Source organism: Coregonus lavaretus (assembly GCF_964263955.1).
Source record: "Coregonus lavaretus genome assembly, chromosome: 25".
NCBI classification, from domain to species: domain Eukaryota; kingdom Metazoa; phylum Chordata; class Actinopteri; order Salmoniformes; family Salmonidae; genus Coregonus; species Coregonus lavaretus.
Window position 1 is genome coordinate 27,892,492 of NC_140012.1, and position 25,783 is coordinate 27,918,274.

Genomic DNA, 25,783 nt, shown 5'->3' on the forward strand with positions numbered 1-25,783 from the left:
CTCCTGTGATAACTTTGCTCTTGTTTCCTCTCTCCCGCTAGGTTCCGTATGCGTCAGGTAAACATTGTGGGTACCAGTCCTCCAAGTCAGCCCTCCAGAAAGATCCAGACCTTGCAGGCCCCTCCAGACATGTCCCCCGCCAATGTCACCCTGCGCACGGCCAGCGAGACCAGTCTGTGGCTTCGATGGGTGGTACGTGACGTCTCAACAGACTGACATTATGATGTGATGCTCTGAGTTTATCATCAAGTGATGATGACTGGCTGTGTGTCTTTGTGTGTTGTAGTTTTTGTCTCGTTTCCTTCTTTCATTTTCCCTCTTTCTCCCTCTCCCTCTCGCTCGCTCTCTCCCTCTCCACCCCCCTTTCTCCCTCTTCCTCTCCCCCTCCCTCTCCCTCTTTCTCTCTCACCCCCCTCCCAGCCCCTACCAGAGTGGGAGTACAATGGGAACCCAGATCTGTTGGGCTACCGGGTCCAGTACTCCCGTACAGGCTCCCAGGGCAGGGCGCTGACCCATGTGATAGCTGACCGGCTGGAGAGGGAGTTCACTATCGAGGACCTGGAGGAGTGGACAGAGTACGAGGTCAGGGTTCAGGCTCTCAACGGCATCGGGGCCGGGCCCTGGAGCCAGCCAGTCAGAGGGAGGACCAGGGAGTCTGGTGAGATTACACATCACACTCTATGTCTGCGCCTCAAATGGCACCCTATTCCCTATACAGTATAGTGCAATACTTTTGGCCAGGGCCCATAGGGAATAGTGTGCAATTTGGGACACACACTATATGATAGTACACTATATGATAGTACACAGAAAATCCTCCAGTGTTGAATCAACACTGAGAGTGTTAAATTAAGACTGAAAGCCTGGACCCGTATAGACACAGGAAAGTATTAAATTAACACACTGCTTGGTGTAAAGCCTTATTTCCCAGAGTGCCTTGCCTTTCGAGTGAATTGTAGAGTTACCACCCATGACTGTATTTGTTAGTGATAGAGACATGGTTGTTGCATTCATCCATTTTCAGTCATATGGACATCACCAAGTGAGATCCTGAGGGAATGAAATGTTATTATTTAACACAATACGTATTTCATAAGGCCTTATTTTGAGGGCCTACACTCTAAACATAACATTTAACTCTGTAAGTGTTGAATAAACACTCATTGGTGTAAAATAACCCCAGTGTTGGTGTTAATAACCAGAGTTGAACCAAAACCACACCCATCATTATCATATTTCCCAGCAAGCTCTATTGCAGGTTGATTTTAAGAATTGTTTCTTTCAATATCTATGTTTTTGCATGTACATTGATTGATTAATGAATGCTATGCTTTCTCAAATATACACTAACGTTCAGAAGTCACTTAGAAATGTCCTTGTTTTCGAAAGAAAAGCAATTTTTTTGTCCATTAAAATAACATCAAATTGATCAGAAATACAGTGTAGACATTGTTAATGTTGTAAATGGCTATTGTAGCTGGAAACGGCTGATTTTTAATGGAATATCTACTTAGGCGTACAGGGGCCCATTATCAGCAACCATCAGTCCTGTGTTCCAATGGCACGTTGTGTTTGATAATCTTTTTTTTTTTTTTTGTGTTTTTTTTTGTTTTTTTTTTTAGTTATTTTTTTTATTTTTTATTTATTTTTTTTTTATTATTATTTAGCAGACGCTCTTATCCAGAGCGACTTACAGGAGCAATTAGGGTTAAGTGCCTTGCTCAAGGGCACATCGACAGATTTTTCACCTAGTCGGCTCGGGGATTAGAACCAGCGACCTTTCGGTTACTGGCACAACGCTCTTACCCACTAAGCTACCTGCCGCCCCCATGTTTATCATTTTAAAAGGCTAATTGATCATTAGAAAACCCTTTTGCAATTATGTTAGCACAGCTGAAAACTGTTGTGCTGATTAAAGAAGCAATAAAACTGGCCTTCTTGAGACTAGTTGAATATCTGGAGCATCAGCAATTGTGGGTTTGATTACAGGATCAAAATGGTCAGAAACAAAGAACGTTGTTCTGAAACTCGTCAGTCTATTCTTGTTCTGAGAAATGAAGGCTATTCCATGCGAGAAATTGATTATCTAAACTAATCCAATATGTTATTTGGATTTATTGCACACGTTACTGAAGTGGTTGTTCCAGTTTAGATGCCTTAGGTAGTCTCATATTTCAGTATTAAGTGGTTAGTATCCCATTGGGGATATCACTTGAGGATATTACATTGGGATTTGCATAGGCTTTGAATGAGCTCATATGCTTCTGTAAGCTTCATTAAAGCTACAAAGTGACAGTGTTAAACCTTAACGTGAAAACAATTCAACATAGCAGATGAACCGGAATGACATTTACTCTCACGGGTGGCCAAAAATTACTTGTTGCCAGCCACACCCCTATTAAGCCAAGCCTCCAGTCTTTTGATCTGACCCGCTGGGTCATATCTCAATAACCGAGCATCAACAAACCAACCTTGCTCTTTAAAAATAATAAGTGACCAAATGCCTGCAACCCAGCAATTGGGTCATTCAAATAACCCAGTATTTTTTTTTGCGTAAGCCCTCAAAATAATGCCTAATGAAATACATATTGTATTGAGTTAAATAATTACATTTTAATAACATATTCACTTAGGATCTCAATTGGTGAAGTCCATAGGACTGAACATGGATGTATGCAACAAGCATGTCTCTGTCACTAACAAATTCAGTATTGGGTGGTAACTCTACAATTCACTCGAAAGGCAAGGCATTCTGGGAAATATGCAAATAAAGCTTTACACTAAGCAGTGTGTTAATTCAACACTGTTCAGTGCCTATACAGGTACCCACTTTCAGTGTTCACTTAACACAGGGGAATTTGCAGTGTAGTTACATTTTCTTTGATTACGGTATATCCTGTTTTATTTGGTTAATAACATCTCAACAGTTGGTGGAGTCTCACACACAGCACTGATGTTCAGTCTTTAATTTAGGCACTCTTTGATCTACACACTTCATTAATTTTAGGACATAAAAGGCATGGTCTAATGTATGTTCCTATGGCTACTGCTTCAACCACCCACACTATTAGACCCACTGATCTACAGTACCAGGCTCTCAGACACACACACTGTGTGCAGGTTGTATTCACCCATGTGAATACAATCTGACTTCCTGCATATTACCTCTTTTATCTACCCACGCGTATGGTATGGGGCCAGGGTCATTTTATTCTTCCTGCCTCATGGAGCCATATGAAATGGACACCAACCTGTCTGCCTGCCTTCTGCTCCTTCACACAGTATTTCTCTCTCTGTCTCTGTCTCTGTCTCTGTCTCTGTCTCTCAATTCAATTCAATTCAATTCAATTGCTTTATTGGCATGGGAAACATATGTTAACATTGCCAAAGCAAGTGAAGTAGATAGTAAACAAAAGTGAAATAAACAATAGATATTAACAGTAAACATTACACTCATTAGTTCCAAAAGAATAAAGACATTTCAAATGTCATATTATGTGTATATATACAGTGTTGTAACAATGTGCAAATAGTTAAAGTACAAATGGGAAAATAAATAAACATAAATATGGGTTGTATTTACAATGGTGTTTGTTCTTCACTGGTTGCCCTTTTCTTGTGGCAACCGGTCACAAATGTTGCTGCTGTGATGGCACACTGTGGTTTTTCACCCAGTAGATAAGGGAGTTTATCAAAATTGGGTTTGTTTTCGAATTCTTTGTGGATCTCTGTAATCTGAGGGAAACATGTGTCTCTAATATGGTCTCTCTCTCTCTCCCAAAAACAAACTAAAGTGAGGCATGAGTTGTTATTTCATTACGCTTTGTCTTGCTGTCTCTGGATGTTCTTGTAGAAGAGGCAAAGGGTTAGGATGTTCTCTCTCTGTCTCTGTCTCTGTCTCTGTCTCTGTCTCTGTCTCTGTCTCTGTCTCTGTCTCTGTCTCTCTGTGCTGGTGCAGTCACTGTGGATACCAGACTTTAGGGAGAGGGGAGTAGAGGAGGAAATTGGGAACACATGGGCTAGAATGTGGAATTCCTCTGCATTTTTTCATTTTTTCCACTCACTCCAGCAAATTCTTCCGAATCAGTGTATTATGTCCAGGGACGAGTGCCAGGAAGGAGCCGTAGCCTAGCTGGCCTGTTATAGAGCTGTGCTTTCTCTGGAGCTACAGCCACGCCTGGGTTAGACACTAGGCCTCAGTGGTTCACCAGTATGTGTCTTCAATGCTACACACGCAAGCACACACTCTCACACACACTCACACACACACAAAGGCCCATGAACATCATGGAACGCATGGCAAAAACTGGATGTCGTCGTTTAGTTCATAAAAGTGTATCTTTCTTTTATTAATTTTGTATTCCCTCCAGTCCCCTCCTGTGGCCCTACCAACATGTCAGCCTTCGCCACCACCTCCAGCAGTATCCTGGTGCGCTGGTTTGAAGTACCGGAACAAGACCGGAATGGACTTATCCTGGGCTACAAGGTGTGTGAGGCGTTCAGTTATCACCCTCGCCTCCAAGAAGGATACAATACTGTACAACTAAATAATTCCATTACTCACTCTCCTTTCTAATCCAATATCTTCCTTCTCTCTTGCCTAATTCCACTCTCTCATCCCGTCTCTCTTCCACTCTGTCTTCCCCTCGCTCTTCCCATCTTCCCTCTCTTCTCCCCTCTTCCCTCTCTTTTCCTCTCATCTCTTCTCTCCCTCCTTCAGGTGTTGTATAAGGAGAAGGACTCAGACTCGTCCCTCCAGTTGTGGACAGTAGAGGGGAACGCCAGCCACAGTGTCCAGCTGACTGGTCTGGGGAAATACGTCCTCTATGAGATCCAGGTCCTGGCCTTCACCCGCATCGGAGACGGCATGCCCAGCTCACCGCACATACTGGAGAGGACCCTGGATGACGGTACACCCTGCGCTGCCTAATATCTACCTGTCTAAATTTCCAATACCTATAAAAGCCTTAGATATTGAACAGTGATGTACAGTCATGGTCAAAAGTTTTGAGAATGACACAAATATAAATGTTCACAAAGTCTGCTGCCTCAGTTTTTATGATGTCAATTTTCATATACTCCAGAATGTTATGAAGAGTGATCAGATGAATTGCAATTAATTGCAAAGTCCCTCAGTGATGTGCTTTGCCATGAAAATGAAACTTAATCCCCCCCAAAAAAACATTTCCACTGCATTTCAGCCCTGCCACAAAAGGACCAGCTGACATCATGTCAGTGATTCTCTTGTTAACATAGGTGAGAGTGTTGACGAGGACAAGGCTGGAGATCACTCTGTCATGCTGATTGAGTTAGAATCACAGACTGGAAGCTTTAAAAGGAGGGTGGTGCTTGAAATCATTGTTCTTCCTCTGTTAACCATGGTTACCTGCAAGGAAACACGTGCCGTCATCATTGCTTTGCACAAAAAGGGCTTCACAGACAAGGATATTGCTGCTAGTAAGATTGCACCTAAATCAACCATTTATCGGATCATCAAGAACTTCAAGGAGAGAGGTTCAATTGTTGTGAACAAGGCTTCAGGGCGCCCAAAAAAGTCCAGCAAGCGCCAGGACCGTCTCCTAAAGTTGATTCGGCTGCGGGATCGTGGCACCACCAGTGCAGAGCTTGCTCAGGAATGGCAGCAGGCAGGTGTGAGTGCATCTGCACGCACAGTGAGGCGAAGACTTTTGGAGGATGGCCTGGTGTCAAGAAGGGCAGCGAGGAAGCCACAAGGGCAGCGAGGAAAAACATCAGGGACAGACTGATTTTCTGCAAAAGGTATGAATCCCCTTTCCGATTGATTGGGGCATCCAGAAAAAAGCTTGTCCGGAGAAGACAAGGTGAGCGCTACCATCAGTCCTGTGTCATGCCAACAGTAAAGCATCCTGAGACCATTCATGTGTGGGGTTGCTTCTCAGCCAAGGGAGTGGGTTCACTCACAATTTTGCCTAAGAACACAGCCATGAATAAAGAATGGTACCAACACATGCTCTGAGAGCAACTTCTCCCAACCATCCAAGAACAGTTTGGTGACGAACAATGCCTTTTCCAGCATGATGGAGCACCTTGCCAAAAGGCAAAATTGATGACTAAGTGGCTCGGGGAAAAAAACATCAACATTTTGGGTCCATGGCCAGGAAACTCACCAGACATTAATCCCATTGAGAACTTGTGGTCAATCCTCAAGAGGCGGGTGGACAAACAAAACCCCACAAATGCTGACAAACTCCAAGCATTGATTATGCAAGAATGGGCTGCAATCAGTCAGGATGTGGCCCAGAAGTTAATTGACAGCATGCCAGGGCGGATTGCAGAGGTCTTGAAAAAGAAGGGTCAACACTGCAAATATTGACTCTTTGCATAAACTTAATGTAATGTCAATAAAAGCCTTTGACACTTATGGAATGCTTGTAATTATACTTCAGTATACCATAGTAACATCTGACAAAAATATGTAAAAACACTGAAGCAGCAAACTTTGTGAAGATCAATACTTGTGTCATTCTCAAAACTTTTGACCACGACTGTATACATTCAAATGTTATTTGTTACATGCTTCGTAAACAACAGGTGTAGACTAACAGTGAAATGCTTACGGGCCATTCCCAACAAGATTATAACACAAGGAATAAATACACAATGAGTAACGATAACTTGGCTATATACACGGGGTACCAGTACCAAGTCGATGTGGAGGGGTATGAGATAATTGAGGTAGATATGTACTGTACATATAGGTAGGGATAAAGTGACTAGGCAACAGGATAGACAATTAACAGTAACAGCAGCACATGTGATGAGTCAAAAGAGTGCAAAAAGGGTCAATGCAAATAGTCCGGGTAGCTATTGGTTAACTATTTAACTAACTATTTAGCAGTCTTATGGCATGAGGTAGAAGCTGTTCAGGGTCCTGTTGGTTCCAGAACAGTCTATGACTTGGGTGGCTGGAGTATTTGACAATTTTTAGGGCCTTCCTCTGACACCGCCTGGTATAGAGGTCCTGGATGGCAGGGAGCTCGGCCCCAGTGATGTGCTGGGCCATACGCACTACCCTCTGTATCACCTTGTGGTCGGATGCCAAGCAGTTGTCATACCAAGCGGTGATGCAGCCAGTCAAGATGCTCTCAATGGTGCAGCTGTATAACTTTTTGAGGATCTGAGGGCCCATGCCAAATTTTTTCAGTCTCCTGATGGATAAGAGGCGTTGTCGTGCCCTCTTCACGACTGTGTTGGTGTGTGTGGACCATAATAGTTCCTTAGTTTAAATGCCTTGGTTCAAATGCCTTCCGTTTCATTTTTCAGTATTTATTTATCTGTGAATATATATATATTTTTTTACTGCTCTAGGGATATAATTATTGCTTGCATAAACGTATTTACTATTATGTATAGATTGATTTTTCACTCTTTATGTGGTGCGCACTGTACAGAACACTGGAAGAATTATCACTGAATTATCACAGTGAATTATTTTAATGTTTGTTTATGTGTCAATTAATCCCATAAGGAATGGGTTGCCAACTGGCGATTTGACACAAAAATAAAATTCCTTAGTGATATGGACATCGAGGAACTGGAAGCTCTCGACCTGCTCCACTACAGCCCGTCAATGTGGATGGGGGTGTGCTCGGCCCTCCGTTTCCTGTAGTCCACGATCAGCTTTTTTTTCTGGCTGACGTTGAGGGAGAGGTTGTTGTCCTGAACCACCCTGTCAATTCTCTGACCTTCTCACTGTAGGCTGTCTCATCGTCATTGGTGTGTCGTCCGCAAACTTAATGATGGTGTTGGTGCTGTAGTCAATGAACAGCATTTTCACATACAGTGGGGAGAAAAAGTATTTGATACACTGCCGATTTTGCAGGTTTTCCTACTTACAAAGCATGTAGAGGTCTGTAATTTTTATCATAGGTACACTTCAACTGTGAGAGACGGAATCTAAAACAAAAGTCCAGAAAATCACTTTGTATTATTTTAAAGTAATTAATTTGCATTTTATTGCATGACATAAGTATTTGATACATCAGAAAAGCAGAACTTAATATTTGGTACAGAAACCTTTGTTTGCAATTACAGAGATCATATGTTTCCTGTAGGTCTTGACCAGGTTTGCACACACTGCAGCAGGGATTTTGGCCCACTCCTCCATACAGACCTTCTCCAGATCCTTCAGGTTTCGGGGCTGTCGCTGGGCAATACGGACTTTCAGCTCCCTCCAAAGATGTTCTATTGGGTTCAGGTCTGGAGACTGGCTAAACCACTCCAGGACCTTAAGATGCTTCTTATGGAGCCACTCCTTAGTTGCCCTGGCTGTGTGTTTCGGGTCGTTGTCATGCTGGAAGACCCAGCCATGACCCATCTTCAATGCTCTTACTGAGGGAAGGAGGTTGTTGGCCAAGATCTCACGATACATGGCCCCATCCATCCTCCCCTCAATACGGTGCAGTCGTCCTGTCCCCTTTGCAGAAAAGCATCCCCAAAGAATGATGTTTCCACCTCCATGCTTCACGGTTGGGATGGTGTTCTTGGGGTTGTACTCATCCTTCTTCTTCCTCCAAACACGGCGAGTGGAGTTTAGACCAAAAAGCTCTATTTTTGTCTCATCAGACCCCATGACCTTCTCCCATTCCTCCTCTGGATCATCCAGATGGTCATTGGCAAACTTCAGACGGGCCTGGACATGCGCTGGCTTGAGCAGGGGGACCTTGCGTGCGCTGCAGGATTTTAATCCATGACGGCGTAGTGTGTTACTAATGGTTTTCTTTGAGACTGTGGTCCCAGCTCTCTTCAGGTCATTGACCAGGTCCTGCCGTGTAGTTCTGGGCTGATCCCTCACCTTCCTCATGATCATTGATGCCCCACGAGGTGAGATCTTGCATGGAGCCCCAGACCGAGGGTGATTGACCGTCATCTTGAACTTCTTCCATTTTCTAATAATTGCGGCAACAGTTGTTGCCTTCTCACCAAGCTGCTTGCCTATTGTCCTGTAGCCCATCCCAGCCTTGTGCAGGTCTACAATTGTATCCCTGATGTCCTTACACAGCTCTCTGGTCTTGGCCATTGTGGAGAGGTTGGAGTCTGTTTGATTGAGTGTGTGGACAGGTGTCTTTTATACAGGTAACGAGTTCAAACAGGTGCAGTTAATACAGGTAATGAATGGAGAACAGGAGGGCTTCTTAAAGAAAAACTAACAGGTCTGTGAGAGCCGGAATTCTTACTGGTTGGTAGGTGATCAAATACTTATGTCATGCAATAAAATGCAAATTAATTACTTTAAAATCATACAATGTGATTTTCTGGATTTTTGTTTTAGATTCCGTCTCTCACAGTTGAAGAGTACCTAAGATAAAAAATTACAGACCTCTACATGCTTTGTAAGTAGGAAAACCTGCAAAATCGGCAGTGTATCAAATACTTGTTCTCCCCACTGTAGGTGTTCCTTTTGTCCAGGTGGGAAAGGACAGTGCAATAGAGATTGCGTCATCTGTGGATCAGTTGGGGCGGTATGCGAATTGGAGTTGTCCCAGGTTGTCTGGGATGATGGTGTTGATGTGAGCCATCACCAGCCTTTCATAGCATTTCATGGCTAGAGATGTGAGTGCCCAGGGGGCGATAGTCATTTAGACAGGTTACCTTGGCGTTCTTGGACACAGGGGCTATGGTGGTCTGCTTGAAACATTTAGGTATTACAGACTGGGTCAGGAAGAGGTTGAAAATGTCAGTGAAGACACTAGGAGAGCGTGATCACACAGTCATCCGGAACAGCTCTCATGCATGGTTCAGTGTTGCTAGCCTCAAAGCAAGCATGGAAGGTATTTCGCTCGTCTGGTAGGCTCGCGTCACAGGGATAGCTCGTGGTTTCCCTTTGTAATCCGTGATAGTTTGCAAGCCCTGCCATATATGAAGAGCGTCAGAGCCGGTGTAGTCGGATTCGACCTTGGTCCTGTAATGACGCTTTGCGTGTTTGATGGTTCGTCAGAGGGCATAGCGGGATTTCTTTTAAGCGTACGGATTAGTGTCCCACTCCTTGAAAGCGGCAGCTCTTGCCTTTAGCTCAGTGCGGATGTTGCCTGTAATCCATTGCTTCTGGTTGGGATATGTACGTACGGTCACTGTGGGGATGACGTCGTCGATGCACTTATTAATGACTGATATGGTAAACTCCTCAATGCCATCGGATGAATCCCGGAACATATTCCAGTCTGTGCTAGCGAAACAGTCCTGTAGCTTAGCATCCGCGTCGTCGGACCACTTCCGTATTGAGCATGCCATTGGTACTTCCTTTTTGAGTTTTTGCTTGTAAGGAATCAGGGGGATAGAGTCATGGTCAGATTTGCCAAAAGGTGAGGGAGAAATTTGTATGCGTCTCTGTGTGTTGAGGAAAGGTGATCTAGAGTTTTTTCGCCCCTAGTTGCACAGGTGACCTGCAAGTAGAAATCAGTTTACCTGCATTAAAGTCACAGGCCAAGAAGCTCTTTTCGGTCATAGGAAACATTATGTATAAAAAATAAGTTACGATCTACATGAAAAAATACACAAAATAGCACAATTGGTTAGGAGCCCGTAAAATGGCCGCTATTCCCTCCAGCGCCATTCATCCACCTGCTCATACAAGATATGTTATACCAAAGGATATGTAAAAGCTTTCAAATAGCTTATTAAAGCTATCCAGACTTTGATATTATAGTCGACCAATGCCCACTACCATTCAGTAACCCACTGCATCTGATGTAAAGAAAATAGGTGTTAAAAAGTCTAGCCCCTCTGCTGCTCTCTTGTCTCCAGTGCCCGGCCCTCCAGTTGGCATCCTGTTCCCTGAGGTCCGGACCACCTCGGTGCGTCTCATCTGGCAGTCCCCGTCTCAACCTAACGGCATTATCCTGGGTATGTGATTTAACCTTTGACCCTGACCACACCTTTCACCTTTAACCTGTCCAGACTCTACAAGAATGACCCTCTCATACAGCAAACAAAAACAACACTTATTTTGACTATGATGATTTATTTGTAACCAACTTTGGACCTAGCATCGTAGAACCAGCCTGATCGCTGTGTTCACCATTTTTGTGTCAGGCAGAATCACGTTTCATGCTGAGTCCCTGTTTCTTTTTTTAGGGGACATTTTGAAGGACATTTGAAGGAGTTTATCATAGCTTTTGTTTCTGACTCTCTCTCTTTCTCTCTTCTGTCATATGTGTTTCCTTTCTGCTCCTCTCAGCCTATCAGATCACGTACCGTCTGAACTCGAGCAATAGCAACACGGCCACAGTGGACGTGCTGAACCCGAGTGCTCGTCAGTACATGGTGACGGGCCTGAAAAAAGATTCAATGTATGTGTTCCGCATCACAGCCCAGACACGCAAGGGCTGGGGGGAGGCCGCAGAGGCACTTGTGGTCACCACCGAGAAGAGAGGTAAACATATGAATTGAAACATATGTCAGATGAAGTATTGTATCACATTAGTGTATGAGCTATTGTACTTGTTGAATGTACCAAAAAGTTAAGTTACTATGAAAATGTGCCTTTTAAGAAGAAGTACTATATAACATTAGTATATTAGTTATTGTACTTATAGAACATCATTGTATATTTTGTGTACTTAGATTAAGTTTTATGTTCCATTACCATGTGAGTTATAGTACTTATAGAGCATACCACAGAATATTGTCTACATGTGTTAGAGTGCAGACAGGTTTATATTCTCAATGTTGACACAACAGGCTAGAGTGGCTGAGATGAGTCAGTTCAGTCAGTCACTTACAGTAAACAACAGAGCATTCCAACGAGTTCAGAAGAAACACTCATCTCATCTGATAGGAGTTTACAGATTCAGTACAATGGTTTTCAAGTAGTTATATTCCACCTGGTTACATCTGCAGTAATCAGCTATTAGTTTTGTGTGTTTACACAAGCACTTGAAGTTAGTGAGTACTGTAGGCTATTGTCTTTTGAGTATGGTATAAGTAATTTATTTAACCTGATAAAAACTTGTACACAGTTCACACTTTGCAGATAACTACAATGTAGCCTGAAAACTGTTACCGACCGTAGAACATGGGCCTGTTGTTAACATTATCCTCTTCTCTCTCTCTCTCTCTCTCTCTCTCTCTCTCTCTCTCTCTCTCTCTCTCTCTCTCTCTCTCTCTCTCTTCCCCCAGCTCGCCCCCAGCCCACCGATCGTCCCATGGTGCCCCAGGAGGATGTTCAGGCCCGCAGCGTGTTGTTGTCATGGGAACCAGGCAGCGACGGCCTCTCTCCGGTCCGCTACTACACCGTCCAGCTGAGAGAACTGCCCGACAGCAACTGGACCGTCCATTCTGCCTCGGTCAACCACGAGGCTAACTCCTACATAGTTGGCAGGTACAGTATGCACCCTACCTAACACACTACCTAGCACCTTACCTAGTGCACTAATAGTTGGTACATAGTGGATAGTTTTCTATCACACAGTATAGACCCTTTAAGCTTGATGTTTTAGAGATTTGCTTGGAAAGGCTGCACTTAGCCCTAGATGGAAGTTGAATAGTTGAAAAATGTCACATGAAAAATGTCACTGAGAATGATGTTGTCTTATGTTCCATCGCTCCATGCTAGGCTGAAGCCCTTCACCTCCTACCAGTTTAGAGTGAAAGCCACCAACGACATAGGAGACAGTGAATACAGCGAGGAGAGTGAAGCTATCACTACACTACAGGACGGTAAGAGACTTAACCTCTTTTCACTTTGGGGTATCTTACTGCATTCAAAATACAGATCCTTGTGGACATCATATTAACCGCACATGATTTGGTCTTCATTGTCCTTGGTTTCGCCACATTGACCATTTCATTTACATTTTAGTCATTTAGCAGACGCTCTTATCCAGAGCGACATACAGTTAGTGAGTGCATAATTATTATAATTTTTTATACTAGGCAAGTCAGTTAAGAACAAATTCTTATTTACAATGTCGGCCTACACTGGCCAAACCCGGACGACACTGGGCCAATTGTGCGCCGCCCTATGGGACTCCCAATCACGGCCGGTTGTGATACAGCCTGGAATCGAACCAGGGGGTCTGTAGTGACACCTCAAGCACTGAGATGCAGTGCCTTAGACCGTAGGCAGGGCGTCTGTAATTTATGTTTTACATCAGTGCTGGGTTCCAATCCCTCCCTGAATAGAATGTCAGGGAAGTTAACATATTGCTGTGGTGAGGACACTATTGGCAGCAGTAGAAGAGGTGATGTGTTCATCACCGTCTGTGTTTGCCATGTGACCAGCCATACACCCCAACAAAAACACTTACAACCAAACAATGTCAACCGAGCAGAACTAACTTTAACTAAAGAACTGTTCCTTCCGCAAATCATTCCAATAGCCATATTTGACTTGTTTATCAATGGGTGAGGTGTTTTCTTTAGTTTTGTGTTTGTACACCGTGAATACCACTGCGTTAGTTCTTTGCGCCTGGGTGGTAGACTTGTAGCTACCACTCCTCTTGGGGCTGCACGTCTTCAGCTGTATTCAACTAATTGTCCTCACCTTCAATCTTTGTTCTCTGTTTTCTCTCCTGTTCCAGCCCCTGACGAAGCCCCCACAATCCTCTCTGTCACGCCACACACAACTACATCCGTGCTGATTCGCTGGCAGGTAAGAAGAGGCGTGGTGTTTGGTCTTGATGTTGGTCTTCCTATCCTCAGTAAAGCCCAGTCATCTGTCAGTCAATGGGCGGTAATGAGAGGGCAGCGCGGTGTATAGGGTGTACTTAGACTGAGTGGAACACACACCTTCCCCTCTCCTCCTCTCTCTCTAACACTAACACCTGAATTAACAGCTCATAAAGGGGAGATGGCGAGTTCCCAGGTTACTGCCTGTAGGAGTTTTACATTGAGATCCAAGCAGTTATTGCCAGACTCTTCTCTCTTTCCCCTTTCTGCTGGTCCTGTTGTCTCATGTTTTACGACGGGGGAATTTCTCTCTGTGTGAGTCAGCCATGGATGAGTTAATTTCTGGATCATGTCTCTTCTTCTTAGTCCTGTTGTACTCTGCATGTGGTTGTGCATAGGAGGGGCGACCATAAATGGGACGATGGAGAGTGTAATTACATGGGAATCATGAAATAATTTAAACACTTTGCGAGTGTGTTTCAATAAAATGCGAGTTATAAATTAAGTATATTATTATTATTAATCAAATATCTAGTTAGCTAGCTCAGCTTTGTAAAATGTATGACTGTCTGTGAGCGAGACTATGTTGAACATGGCCTATTGGTAGTCTAACGTTATGTGTCATCATCACAGCCTCCGTCTGAGGAGAAGATAAACGGTATCCTCCTGGGCTTCCGGATACGGTACCGGGAGCTCCTGTACGACCGTCTTCGCAGCTTCTCCGTACGCACCGCCAACAGCCCCTCTGCTACCTGGGCTGAGCTCACCTGTGAGTAACAACCTTCCCACAACCTCCTCATAATGTTTCCACAACCTTACATCAACCTCTCCACAACTCCCCTACAGCCTCTGCACAAGGTCACACAGAACTCCATCAGAACATGTACAAAACTTGCCCTCCATATTGTCTTCCTGTAACTCTGTGGTTGTGCATGACAAATCTTACTCTGTAGTCATCTCTCTTATAATCAGTTATAATCAGTCCCATCTTATGTTTAATGTAGAGCTGTTATGTTATATCTGCTCTGTCTGTGTGATATATAATTTCTCTTTGATTAAGTTATTGTGGGTTTCTCTGATTGTGTGGGTTTTTCACTGGTTCTTGCACTGTCAGAGCAGTCACAGAGTGCACTAACACAATTACATGTCTCTCCTCTACTCATCCCCTCTCTCTTCTGGCTGCCCCCTCTCACGCTCATGTTTGACCCCTCACCTTCTCCCTCACAGCCCCCTACAGTGTGCGAAACCTGAGCGAGTCCTCTCTCACCCAGTATGAGCTGGATAGTAAGTCCTCACATGCCTGGCTGTGCTTCACACTCTGTCTCACTGCTGATGAAATACACACTGAACACCACAGTGCCCTAGTGCAGGCACACACACACACACACACACACACACAGACACTCTCACACACACACGCACACACACACACATTCATTTAGTAATAAAGCAAAAGGAAGTTAGTCCGTGTGTAAGCTCTAGCCATGTATAAGATATACCCAGCTGCCTTGTTTTGTGTGTGTCAGGAAATGCAGAGTGAAAATTGAGTTGACTAAATCTAATGAAGTCGTTACCACATTTGTTTGTCTGTTCTGACAGTGAGCTCAAACAGACCACTGTGTGGGCCCTGATTTAAAGACGCCCTGTCTTCTGTTTATGTGGATGTATTGTATTTTCAATAGGAGTTGCCGGTAGACTTGCTTGTCCAGTCCAAGTTTCATGGGCTCATGTACTTGTATTTGTTTTGTCAAGCAGCACAAAACCAGACGGTCACATATTTTCAGTGTATTTCTTTCCAGTACGCAATCACTACTCAATTACATCCTTGGATAGATTCTAACTGCTGAATAAGACATACTTACAAAATCAACAAATGTATTTTCTAGCATGTATTGATTGCCCTTACAAAAGAGGTTTCTCACCTCAAGGGTCCTTCCTGTTTAAATAAAGGTCACATTTTACATTGTGGTGGTGGTTGGTTGTTGGTTAATGTCAGTGTTGTTCCTTGTTCCCCAGACCTGAGCAAACACAAGCGCTATGAGATCAGGATGAGTGTTTATAATGTCGTGGGGGAGGGACCAACTAGCACACCACAGGAAGTGTTTGTAGGAGAGGCAGGTAAGTCGCTCAGTGAGGTGGTGAGGTTACACACACAATCTCTCTATCTTTCTTTCTTTCTCTCTCTCTCTCTCCCCCTTTCCATGCCTCTCTCTCTCTCTCTCTCTTTCTTTCTTTCTTTCTTTCTTTCTCTGTGCTTTTCTTGTCATTTCAATCTTCACCTCAACAGAGGACCTGAATAGGAGAACTATAGACTAGCTGACCACCCTGAAGGCAGGGGGATTATTCTGCTTGTCGAGCTGCTCTTGGCAAACGTTTATTGGATTGGTACCATTTACAAATGTATTCATCTTGCAGGATAAGTTTGCTTTTCTTAAATCCCCATGTCTTTGACTGTGTGAGCCTGGGAGCTTAGAGTCAAGAGTAGTTTTCCGTGTTCTCAGCTGTAAAGCTATCAGTCCACACACAGGCAGCTAGACAGTAGTGTCCACAAGCAGTGAGGAGACAAAGCAACTGAAACTGATTCCACTGATATTTCTTCTGTATTGTTTCTTCATGGATTTTTGCTTGATTTTTAATCCTTCCCTTTTCACAGTACCCACTGCCCCGCCCCAGAACGTGGCCATCCAAACAGCAACGGCCACCCAGCTGGATGTGACGTGGGAGTCTCCTCCATTGGACACTCAGAACGGAGACATCCAGGGCTACAAGGTAAGAAGGTTTCACAAGGATGGAGGTACCATAGAATTCTAATCATTCCAATCATAGTCATTCAAATGTAATGACAGTTACAAGTTTTCGCGTGACTTTTGAATCCCAGTGGGATGTAAAGGCCATCTTTGCTGTGAGCTAATGTGTGTCTGTTCTCCATATCTCCTCCTCCTTCTCCCTCCAGGTGTACTTCTGGGAGTTCCAGCGTAAGAACGAGACAGAGAGGCTGCGGACCCTGTTCTTGCCAGAAGGAGGGGTCAAGCTGAAGAACCTGACTGGATACACCACCTACATGATAAGTGTGGCCCCCTTCAACGCAGCAGGGGACGGGCCCCGGAGCCCCCCGACCAGGGGCCGCACACAGCAGGCTGGTAAGCATACTGTCAGAGCAGTATACTGCCACATAAACACACGCACAAAAGTTGTCTGTTTCTTAAAATGAAAGGAAAGCAATTTTATTGACTTAAATTCAAATTCCTCCTCCAACTCCCTCAAACATTCCAAGGGTTTATATCTGTGAGCTTTTATACGATGCACCTAATTGTTGCTGTCAGCATGCCAAGCCAGAAATGTTAGAAACCACACGACATAAATATCAGTTCCCTATCAATGGCCTCTTTCAGTCTCTTGACTCATCCGCTGGTTCCCTGGACAGTCTTGTTTGGTATAAGATGGTATGAAAATGTTTAGAGGCCATTTTTTTCTTTCTTTTGAGTTTTTTGTCTCGAAGGTCCTTCCTGTGGTTTCTTGGAAATGCTTTCTCTCTGGCTCAGTGTTCTAAATAGCAACAGAAGACAGTCGCCAGATTGTTTTCCCGTCCAAAGATCATCTTCCCCCCTCCTTTCTGTACAGTCACTGTAGAAATGTGTTTTTCATCCGATCTCCTTGTAAAAAGGAACATCTTTGCAGTTTGCTGTGTTTGATATCTCAAGAGGGAGTGGAGGTGCGAAAGGGGGGTGGAAGACACAGAGGGTGGATGTGCTCTAACCTTTTTGGCTAGAGACGGAATAGACGGAAGCAGATGACAAGCATGTTGAGGAAAGGTGAAGAGAGGGAGGAGAGTTGATATACAGGGCTGATAGCAGGAGGCACATCACACAATGAAGCCTGTGTTTCAGAGGGTTACAAATAGTCCTGCTCAATGACTTAAGAGAACAGGACAGCTGTGTTCTTTGTACAGTAGTAGTGTCACAAGCTCATCTATGTCACTAGCCTATTAGTACTGGAGCCTGACGGTATGATGGTTGTCTAAAAGCAAACAACATATCATAAATAGTTTTGCAATGACTTTGCGTCTTCAAAATAGAAAGCATGCATCACATGCACACAGAGGGCTGGGTTCAGAGGCTGAGACAATAAAAAGGGACATCGTCAAATAAATCGTAGACTTGCATGAGCCTTGGGTTGTGCGAGCCGGAAAGGCTCATAGGAGCAGGACCATATCTCCTGTATCTGTAGTGTGAGGCAGCTTGATGTACAAGTACACCCCCTGGACGCTAGTCTATCGCAGGGCCATCCGAATGTACACAATCCAAAATGTAACTGTACTTGTCATTCCTCTGACCCCCTAATCTCTGACCTGTGTGTCCTATGACCTCCAGCCCCCAGCGCTCCCAGCTTCCTCCACTTCAGTGAGCTGACCACCACTTCGGTCAATGTGTCCTGGGGTGAGCCCACCTACCCCAACGGCATCCTGGAGGGCTACCGGCTGGTCTACGAGCCCTGCACCCCTGTGGACGGTAAGACAACCCCCTCAACCTGTCTTGCATCCCACCTCACATCTGATAACTCACAATGAATGCCCATTTCTGAGGATGAATCCCAAATGACACCCTATTTCTATGGGCCCTGGTCAAAAGTAGTGCCCTATATAGGGGAATAGAGTGTAATTTGGGACGCAACCTGAGTCTCTCTCACTGTATGAGGGTAGGCTAAACATCAACATACCTAATAACTACATTGAAAAACTATATTTTTCCATTACTGAGTGAGTGGTGGCCATTATTTATTTTGTTGACACCAAATAACATGCTGAATCAGTTGATAATGTTGCTATGTTAACCCTTTTAATTCATTTCTCATGTATGTCCCAACAACTGTTGGAGTGTGCCTGTTTCTGTATGTGTGTCAGTGTGTGTGTGTGTGTATGTGTGTGTATGTTGTTCCAATCCAGTCCCTGGGTATTAGCCCCACTCTAAATGTGGTGTGTTTGTCTAGAGTCCGTGGCCTGTGCCGACTGTCTTCACTCCCCCTCCCCCCCAGGCGTCAGTAAGATAGTGACGGTGGACGTCAAAGGGGCCCCGTTCTGGATGAAGATCAAGGATCTGGCTGACGGGGTCACCTACAACTTCAGGATCCGGGCCAAGACGTTCACCTACGGGCCTGAGGTGGAGGCTAACATCACCATGGGGCCTGGGGAAGGTTCGTCTACCTCTTGACTGAGGCCCATATTCTAACTTGCAATATGCGCACTTAACTCAACCTTCTGTGCAAATCTTCAGTTGACATCAATGCATGATTTACAAATGCCAGAGTGTGCGGATCTCAAGTTAAGCTTAGGCCCTGAATATGCCCGAATATTTTGAAAGTATATTGAGATTGCCTGACCCTCAAACCTTTCTCTAACCTTTGACCCCACCTTTGACCTGATGCAGGAGCCCCCGGCCCCCCTGGAGAGCCCTTCATCTCTCGCTACGGCTCGGCTCTGACCATCCACTGGGCCAACGGTGACCCCGGGAGGTCGCCTATCACACGCTACGTCATCGAGGCCAGACCTTCAGGTATATACACCCAACACGTGACATACTGGACTCCACTTGCTTGACTTAACTCTTTTAGCTTCTAGTGGAGCAAAGGGCCTCAACGGTGCATCTCCAGTGAACTATGTTCTGGACAGTTTTCATTTCAGGCGCTGGTGGACATATTGGACACTTCCAGATTGATCCACAGTTCACATCCTTTCCAATCATACGATCTGTTAACCCAGCCTAATACTTGCTTCGACAGGAATAATATGATTAAGAATAGGCTGTCAATATGCTCCAAACAGATGGTGATGTTTACTCATTATTCTTTTAATGGAGTATTGATTGGGGTGCAACGGAGCTTGATACGTAACGTCAGGTTTCATCTGTGATTGACAGCTGTACAGAGGGAATAAAGGGATGATGGGTGGATGGAGGCACATAGAGAGGGGTAGATTACACCACTGGTGACTTAAGGAATGGGTGGATGGGAGTGGGGGGCACTGAGCACCAGATGTTAAGAAAGTAGCATGCAGATTCACTTGGTAGCATAGTATGGCTTACACTGATCCCTAGGGGATGATCAGGATACCAAGACCACCCCCAACCTCCAACCCCCCTGTCCCTCTGTTGTATCCAAATTGGTACCACTTGACAAACCCTAATATCCTGCCACTGACCATGTGAGCCTGTCCCTAACCACATCAGTAGGACTACTCAGCTGTCCATATGACTAGTTCCTAGGGCACAGTTTTTCATTGTCAGGAAAAACTCCTGGTGCTACTACAGATGAAATGTACCCTTCATATCTTCACTACTTCACTACTGACATAAACGTTAAATGAACTCTGGTGTTGGCTGATGTTCTTGAGCACTCCATAAACGTCAAACTCCAAAGAAGATTTATGGCTATTAGCACTTAGCCCTTATGGATTCTGGCAGCCATTACAAAAGCAAACATTAAACATCCCATAATATTCCATCTTGTGAATCATACCTACTGTCTTATACCTCTCAAAGACAAGAGCGCGTTATGGGAGCTGTACAATATATGAATTGCATGATGTTTATGTGGTATGAATTACCTTGGATATATTTTCATACTAACGTATAGGCTTTTAAATAGGCTTTAATATCGATTATATAATGACTACTTTCAGTATCGTTTACTGCTGTTTTTTCATGTCTGATTACTACTCATCCAAAAACCTTCTTCTACTTATTTTACTCTGCCAACAGATGAAGGCTTGTGGGATATCTTGATCAAGGACATCCCAAAAGAAGTGACGTCATACACCTTCAACATGGACATTCTGAAGCAAGGGGTTAGTTATGACTTCCGGGTCATTGGAGTGAACGACTATGGCTACGGATCTCCTAGTCCACCCTCAGCCTCCATATCTGGTGAGTTATTTCATATATCCATGTCCCAAATGTCACCCTATTCCCTAGTGCACTACTTTTGACCAGGGTTTATAGGGCTGCCATTTGGGACACACAATAGTAATTGAGCTTAGGGTTTTCATGTTAATCAATGACAAAATCTTACCTCATTTTATAGAATTTAAGACTAATCAGTATAACAGAAATATATAGTTTTCAGATGCTACCTTTGCATCAGTGCTCCCTGCGCTGTCCTTGTGTTCAGTCCAGTTGTTATATTGCCTGTGTTCTTCTCCTCCAGCCAAAAAGGTGGCGCCATTCTATGAAGAGTGGTGGTTCCTTGTGGTGGTGGCTCTCGTGGGACTCATCTTCATCCTCCTACTGGTCTTCATCCTCATCATCAGAGGACAGAGCAAGAAGTACGCCAAGAAGTCTGAATCAGGTGAGAGGTCGAGAGGAAGATATAGTAATGCATGATATTACTAGACAACATGGTCTTTGTTATGGTCCTTCCTATCTCAAAGATTCTGTATTTCTACTCTACAGTGGTCTACTTTTGGCATATAGCCTATGGGGGGGAGATAGAGAGGGAGGGGAAGGGTAAAGGAAACGGGGGAGAGAGGGAGAAGTGGTGGATAGAGAGGGGGAGCAAGACAGGGAGAAATGAGAGAAAGAGACTGATCTGTAGAGGAGGAGTATGGTAGTTGTGCAGTCTGCTGCTCTCTGACATCAGCAGGTATTTCCTCTGCCTCAGCACTTCTCTCTGCTGGCGCTGCCAGTGCCAGGCTGCCAGGCTGGGTCAACCCACGGGTCTGAAACACAAGAGGTCCTTTCTTCTCTTCTCTCCCCTCTCTCACTTCTCTCGCTTCCCTCCCTTCTCTGCTCTCTAACACAAAGATACTCTCACAGACCCCCTGTAACCCCCCTCATGGAATACTGGACTGGTGCAAGTTAACAGATCAGCTCATTATAGTGACTAAATGTTTGCAGAACAACAGCTTTGCCGCCAGATGCCCTTGGAGGGGTCTGATATGTCAGGGGGGGTAGTAGATGTTTGGACCCTTGCCTTCTCGTAGATTCCCACTTCGCTCATAGGCAGGGATAATATCTCATACTGTAGACCCAGGCCCAATGGAGTCTGCTGATCAAAGTACTTGCGAAGCAGGGGGAGGGTAGGTCAGAGGGTAGGTCAGAGAAGTAACAAGACAAATCAATTGTATATCAGTGTCTTTACATCAACAAGGCTATTGACCTAGACTTTGTGGATTTTCGTTTAGGTTTAAAGGCTGTGTTTTTGTTGAATATTGTGGATTCAATGTATAGATGCCTGGCTAAACTCACCTAATATACTGATAATGTGATGACATTATTGTGGTATCTCCAGTCACTCTTCTAGTTTTTATAGAACTCGGTAGTAACAGTAGTAGAGGTAGAGTACATAACAGAACATATGCATAACATCCATTCATGATTAATCCTCTTATGTTTCTATAGAACTCAAAGGGTGTGTCCCAAATGGCAACTGTGTCCCAAATGGCACCCTATTCACTATGGAGTGCACTACTTTTGACCATGGCCCATAGTGTCCATTTGGGACACAGCCATACAATAGTAACAGTACTAGAGTGGGTTACTGCACATGACATACATAATACAACATCCATGTATCATCTTCACAGCATCACTAACCCCTACCTGCCTGTCCATCCCTCTGGCCTGTGGTCACACAGTGTCTCCCTATGTGTGTTCATCAGGGAACAACTCTAACTGTAACGCCCTGACCCATGGAGATATGGTCAGCCTGGACGAGGGACGCTTCCCCGCCCTGGAACTCAACAACCGACGGTTGTCCGTCAAGAACTCCTTCTGCCGTAAGAACGGCGTCTACACCAGGTCAGTAACTAGTATGCTAGCTGTTCTGGTAGACTTCCAGTCATTGTGCTAACGCTAGTTAGCTATGGCTCACGAAACTACCTTCAACTACCTTCAAACTGCACACAGACATAAAAATGGTATCCATGAGTTAATCTGATTTATTGTCAAAATCCAGCACTATCCCATTAAATTGACTGGTTTGAATATGTTTATGGTACTGTATAGTTACAAAATAGTCCAACTGAGGCTGATGGATGGATGGTTACGGACTTTATGCTGTGATGGAATGGATACTCCTATTAAACTCTGCTTCCATTGTTAAACAGTACACACAGAGAACTGCTGCTTTCTTCCAATGAGGCAGTATATTCCAGACCTGGGTTCAAGTACTATTTCAAATCTTTCAAAAAACGTTAAGCATTTGCTTTAGCTTGCCTGGACTGCCAGGTGGGCAGGATTTGTACTTTTGTGACTATTCTGTTGGTTCCATTGGACCAGGCAAGCTCAATCAAGCCCAGCCAAAGTATTTGAAATTATTTTTAAATAGTATTTGAACCCAGGTCTGGAATATTCCACTGTCCACAGTTTAACTGTTGATTAGTTCATGACCTCGTCTCTGTTAATCTCATTGCCTGGCATCTTGGACCAGTGCTCTGAATGGCAGCTGACCAAACTCACCAGGAGGGACTGAATATGGATTAAGTCACGGTTATAAACCCATGAACATTTATATTCCAATAGATGATCACCCCAGTTGCAAAGCTACTGTTAATTTACCAAAGTTACCAGAATCTTCTGTAATTTTGGCAATTTATGGTAATTTTGGTAATTTTGAAATGTATTCATATATAGTATAAAACAATATATACACTACCGTTCAAAAGTTTGGGGTCACTTAGAAATGTCCTTGTTTTTTGTCCATTAAAATAACATCAAATTGATCAGAAATACAGTGTAGACATTGTTAATGTTGTACATTTCTATTGTAGCTGGAAACTGCTGATTTTTAATGGAATAGATACATAGGCGTACAGAGGCCCATTATCAGTAACCATCAGTCCTGTGTTCCAATGGCACGTTGTGTTTGCTAATCCAAGTTTATCATTTTAAAAGGCTAATTGATCATTAGAAAACCCTTTTGCAATTATGTTAGTACAGCTGAAAACTGTTGTGCTGATTAAAGAAGCAATAAAACTGGCCTTCTTGAGACTAGTTGAATATCTGGAGCATCAGCAATTGTGGGTTCAATTATAGGCTCAAAATGGACAGAAACAAATAACTTTCTTCTGAAACTCGTCAATCTATTCTTGTTCTGAGAAATTAAGGCTATTCCATGCGAGAAATTGCCAAGAAACTGAAGATCTCGTACAACGCTGTGTACTACTCCCTTCACAGAACAGCTCAAACTGTCTCTAACCAGAATAGAAAGAGGAGTGGGAGGCCCCGGTGCACAACTGAGCAAGAGTACAAATACATTAGAGTGTCTAGTTTGAGAAACAGACGCCTCACAGGTCCTCAACTGGCAGCTTCATTAAATAGTACCCGCAAAACACCAGTCTCAACGTCAACAGTGAAGAGGCGACTCCGGGATGCTGACCTTCTAGGCAGAGTTGTAAAGAAAAAGGCATATCTCAGACTGGCCAATAAAAATAAAAGATTAAGATGGGCAAAAGAACACAGACACTGGACAGAGGAAGATTGGAAAAAAGTGTTATGGACAGACGAATCAAAGTTTGAGGTGTTCGGATCACAAAGAAGAACATTTGTGAGACGTAGACCAAATGAAAAGATGCTGGAGGAGTGCTTGATGCCATATGTCAAGCATGGTGGAGGCAATGTGATGGTCTGGGGGTGCTTTGCTGGTGGTAAAGTGGGAGATTTGTACAGGGTAAAATGGATCTTGTAGAAGGAAGGCAATCACTCACACATACCACAGGGTATGGCAACACCATGCCATTCCCTGTGGACGGTGCTTGATTGGAGCCAATTTCCTCCTACAATAGGACAATGACCCAAAGCACAGCTCCAAACTATGCAATAACTATTTAGGGAAGAAAGAGTCAGCTGGTATTGTGCCTATAATGGAGTGGCCAGCACAGTCACCGAATCTCAACCCTATTGAGCTGTTGTGGGAGCAGCTTGACCGTATGGTACGTAAGAAGTGCCCATTAAGCCAATCCAACTTGTGGGAAGCGCTTCAGGAAGCATGGGGTGAAATCTCTTCAGATTACCTCAACAAATTGACAACTAGAATGCCAAAGGTCTGCAAGGCAGTAATTGCAGCAAATTGAATATTATTTGACGAAAGCAAAGTTTGAAGGACACAATTATTATTTCAATTAAAAATCATTATTTCTAACCTTGTCAATGACTACATTTCCTATGCATTTTGCTATATTTCCTATTCAAACTCATTTCATGTATGTTTTCATGGAAAACAAGGACCCCAAACTTTTGTGACCCCAAACTTTTGTACGGTAGTGTATATCTGTGTCCATATTGTCCATGAGTTTCTAGTGGATAGACCATATGGTTCAAGAGAAAATAGACGAATTAATAAAAAAGCATCTAATCAACAATGGTATTATTTTCAATTGACTATGCAACTCTTCCAACTATCGACTTTTTTCACAATTGCCACCAGTTTGGCGCCAACAACAAAGACATATTGACATAGTAAAAAATAAATAAAAGGGTGTAAGAAAATATATAAAGGATATGTCAAGCTGAAACCCTCATATTAAACACCAATGGGATTCACTAAGCTAATGGTTTATATTTAGGATAATGTTTTACAGCTTTGTCATTCTATTTGTATTCTAAAATCATCTTATTTGATTATTTTATGTATTTTACATGTGATAAGGCTCCATAGAGGGCCAGAGATAATTACAGACACCTGTGATAATCTGAAGTACCCAACAAGGTACAAGTTACCAAAATTCTGGTAGTTTACTGGTAACATTAGAATGTTTCCAGCAGTAATATACCCTTCCTTTGCAACCGTACCCAGTGTGTATTCATATTGTCTTGCCATATTATGAGCGACCACAGCATTGCCGCTATTGGAGTTTGTCTTTTCACTGTTTCTCTCTGTGTTTTACCAGTACGTTAGGAATAACCATAGCATTGCAACATATTGCTGGCTCTGTGTGGACTGTGTAATTGTGTGTGTGTGTAGTAGTGCCAGCGGCATGGTATTAGGTTAGAGGAGATGGTATTAAGATGAGTGGGACTGACTGACTGACTGTGTGAGCATCCCAAATGCACAGTAGAGCACTAAATACAGAATAGGGTTCCATTTGGGACTGACTGGGCAAGCGAGCTCACAACAACCAGCTGGAGAGCCAGGTGCCCTCTGCTCT

The 25,783-nt window shown here is 43.8% G+C and overlaps 1 protein-coding gene across 1 annotated transcript in view; it reads left to right on the top strand.

The window, feature by feature from the left end:
• The window catches only part of LOC311100843 (protein sidekick-2-like), an 80,505-nt gene that overhangs the window by 23,949 nt on the left and 30,773 nt on the right, over positions 1 to 25,783 (top strand). Inside the window, exons 17-36 of the mRNA XM_084141819.1 lie at positions 42 to 192; positions 421 to 658; positions 4,371 to 4,486; positions 4,721 to 4,910; positions 10,783 to 10,881; positions 11,216 to 11,410; positions 12,157 to 12,358; positions 12,593 to 12,696; positions 13,560 to 13,630; positions 14,281 to 14,416; positions 14,875 to 14,931; positions 15,664 to 15,765; positions 16,301 to 16,416; positions 16,601 to 16,787; positions 18,018 to 18,155; positions 18,679 to 18,837; positions 19,071 to 19,196; positions 20,400 to 20,564; positions 20,845 to 20,985; positions 22,298 to 22,436. Of these exons, the coding sequence (XP_083997945.1) occupies positions 42 to 192; positions 421 to 658; positions 4,371 to 4,486; positions 4,721 to 4,910; positions 10,783 to 10,881; positions 11,216 to 11,410; positions 12,157 to 12,358; positions 12,593 to 12,696; positions 13,560 to 13,630; positions 14,281 to 14,416; positions 14,875 to 14,931; positions 15,664 to 15,765; positions 16,301 to 16,416; positions 16,601 to 16,787; positions 18,018 to 18,155; positions 18,679 to 18,837; positions 19,071 to 19,196; positions 20,400 to 20,564; positions 20,845 to 20,985; positions 22,298 to 22,436 (2,832 nt within the window). The remainder of the gene's footprint in view (positions 1 to 41; positions 193 to 420; positions 659 to 4,370; positions 4,487 to 4,720; positions 4,911 to 10,782; positions 10,882 to 11,215; positions 11,411 to 12,156; positions 12,359 to 12,592; positions 12,697 to 13,559; positions 13,631 to 14,280; positions 14,417 to 14,874; positions 14,932 to 15,663; positions 15,766 to 16,300; positions 16,417 to 16,600; positions 16,788 to 18,017; positions 18,156 to 18,678; positions 18,838 to 19,070; positions 19,197 to 20,399; positions 20,565 to 20,844; positions 20,986 to 22,297; positions 22,437 to 25,783) is intronic.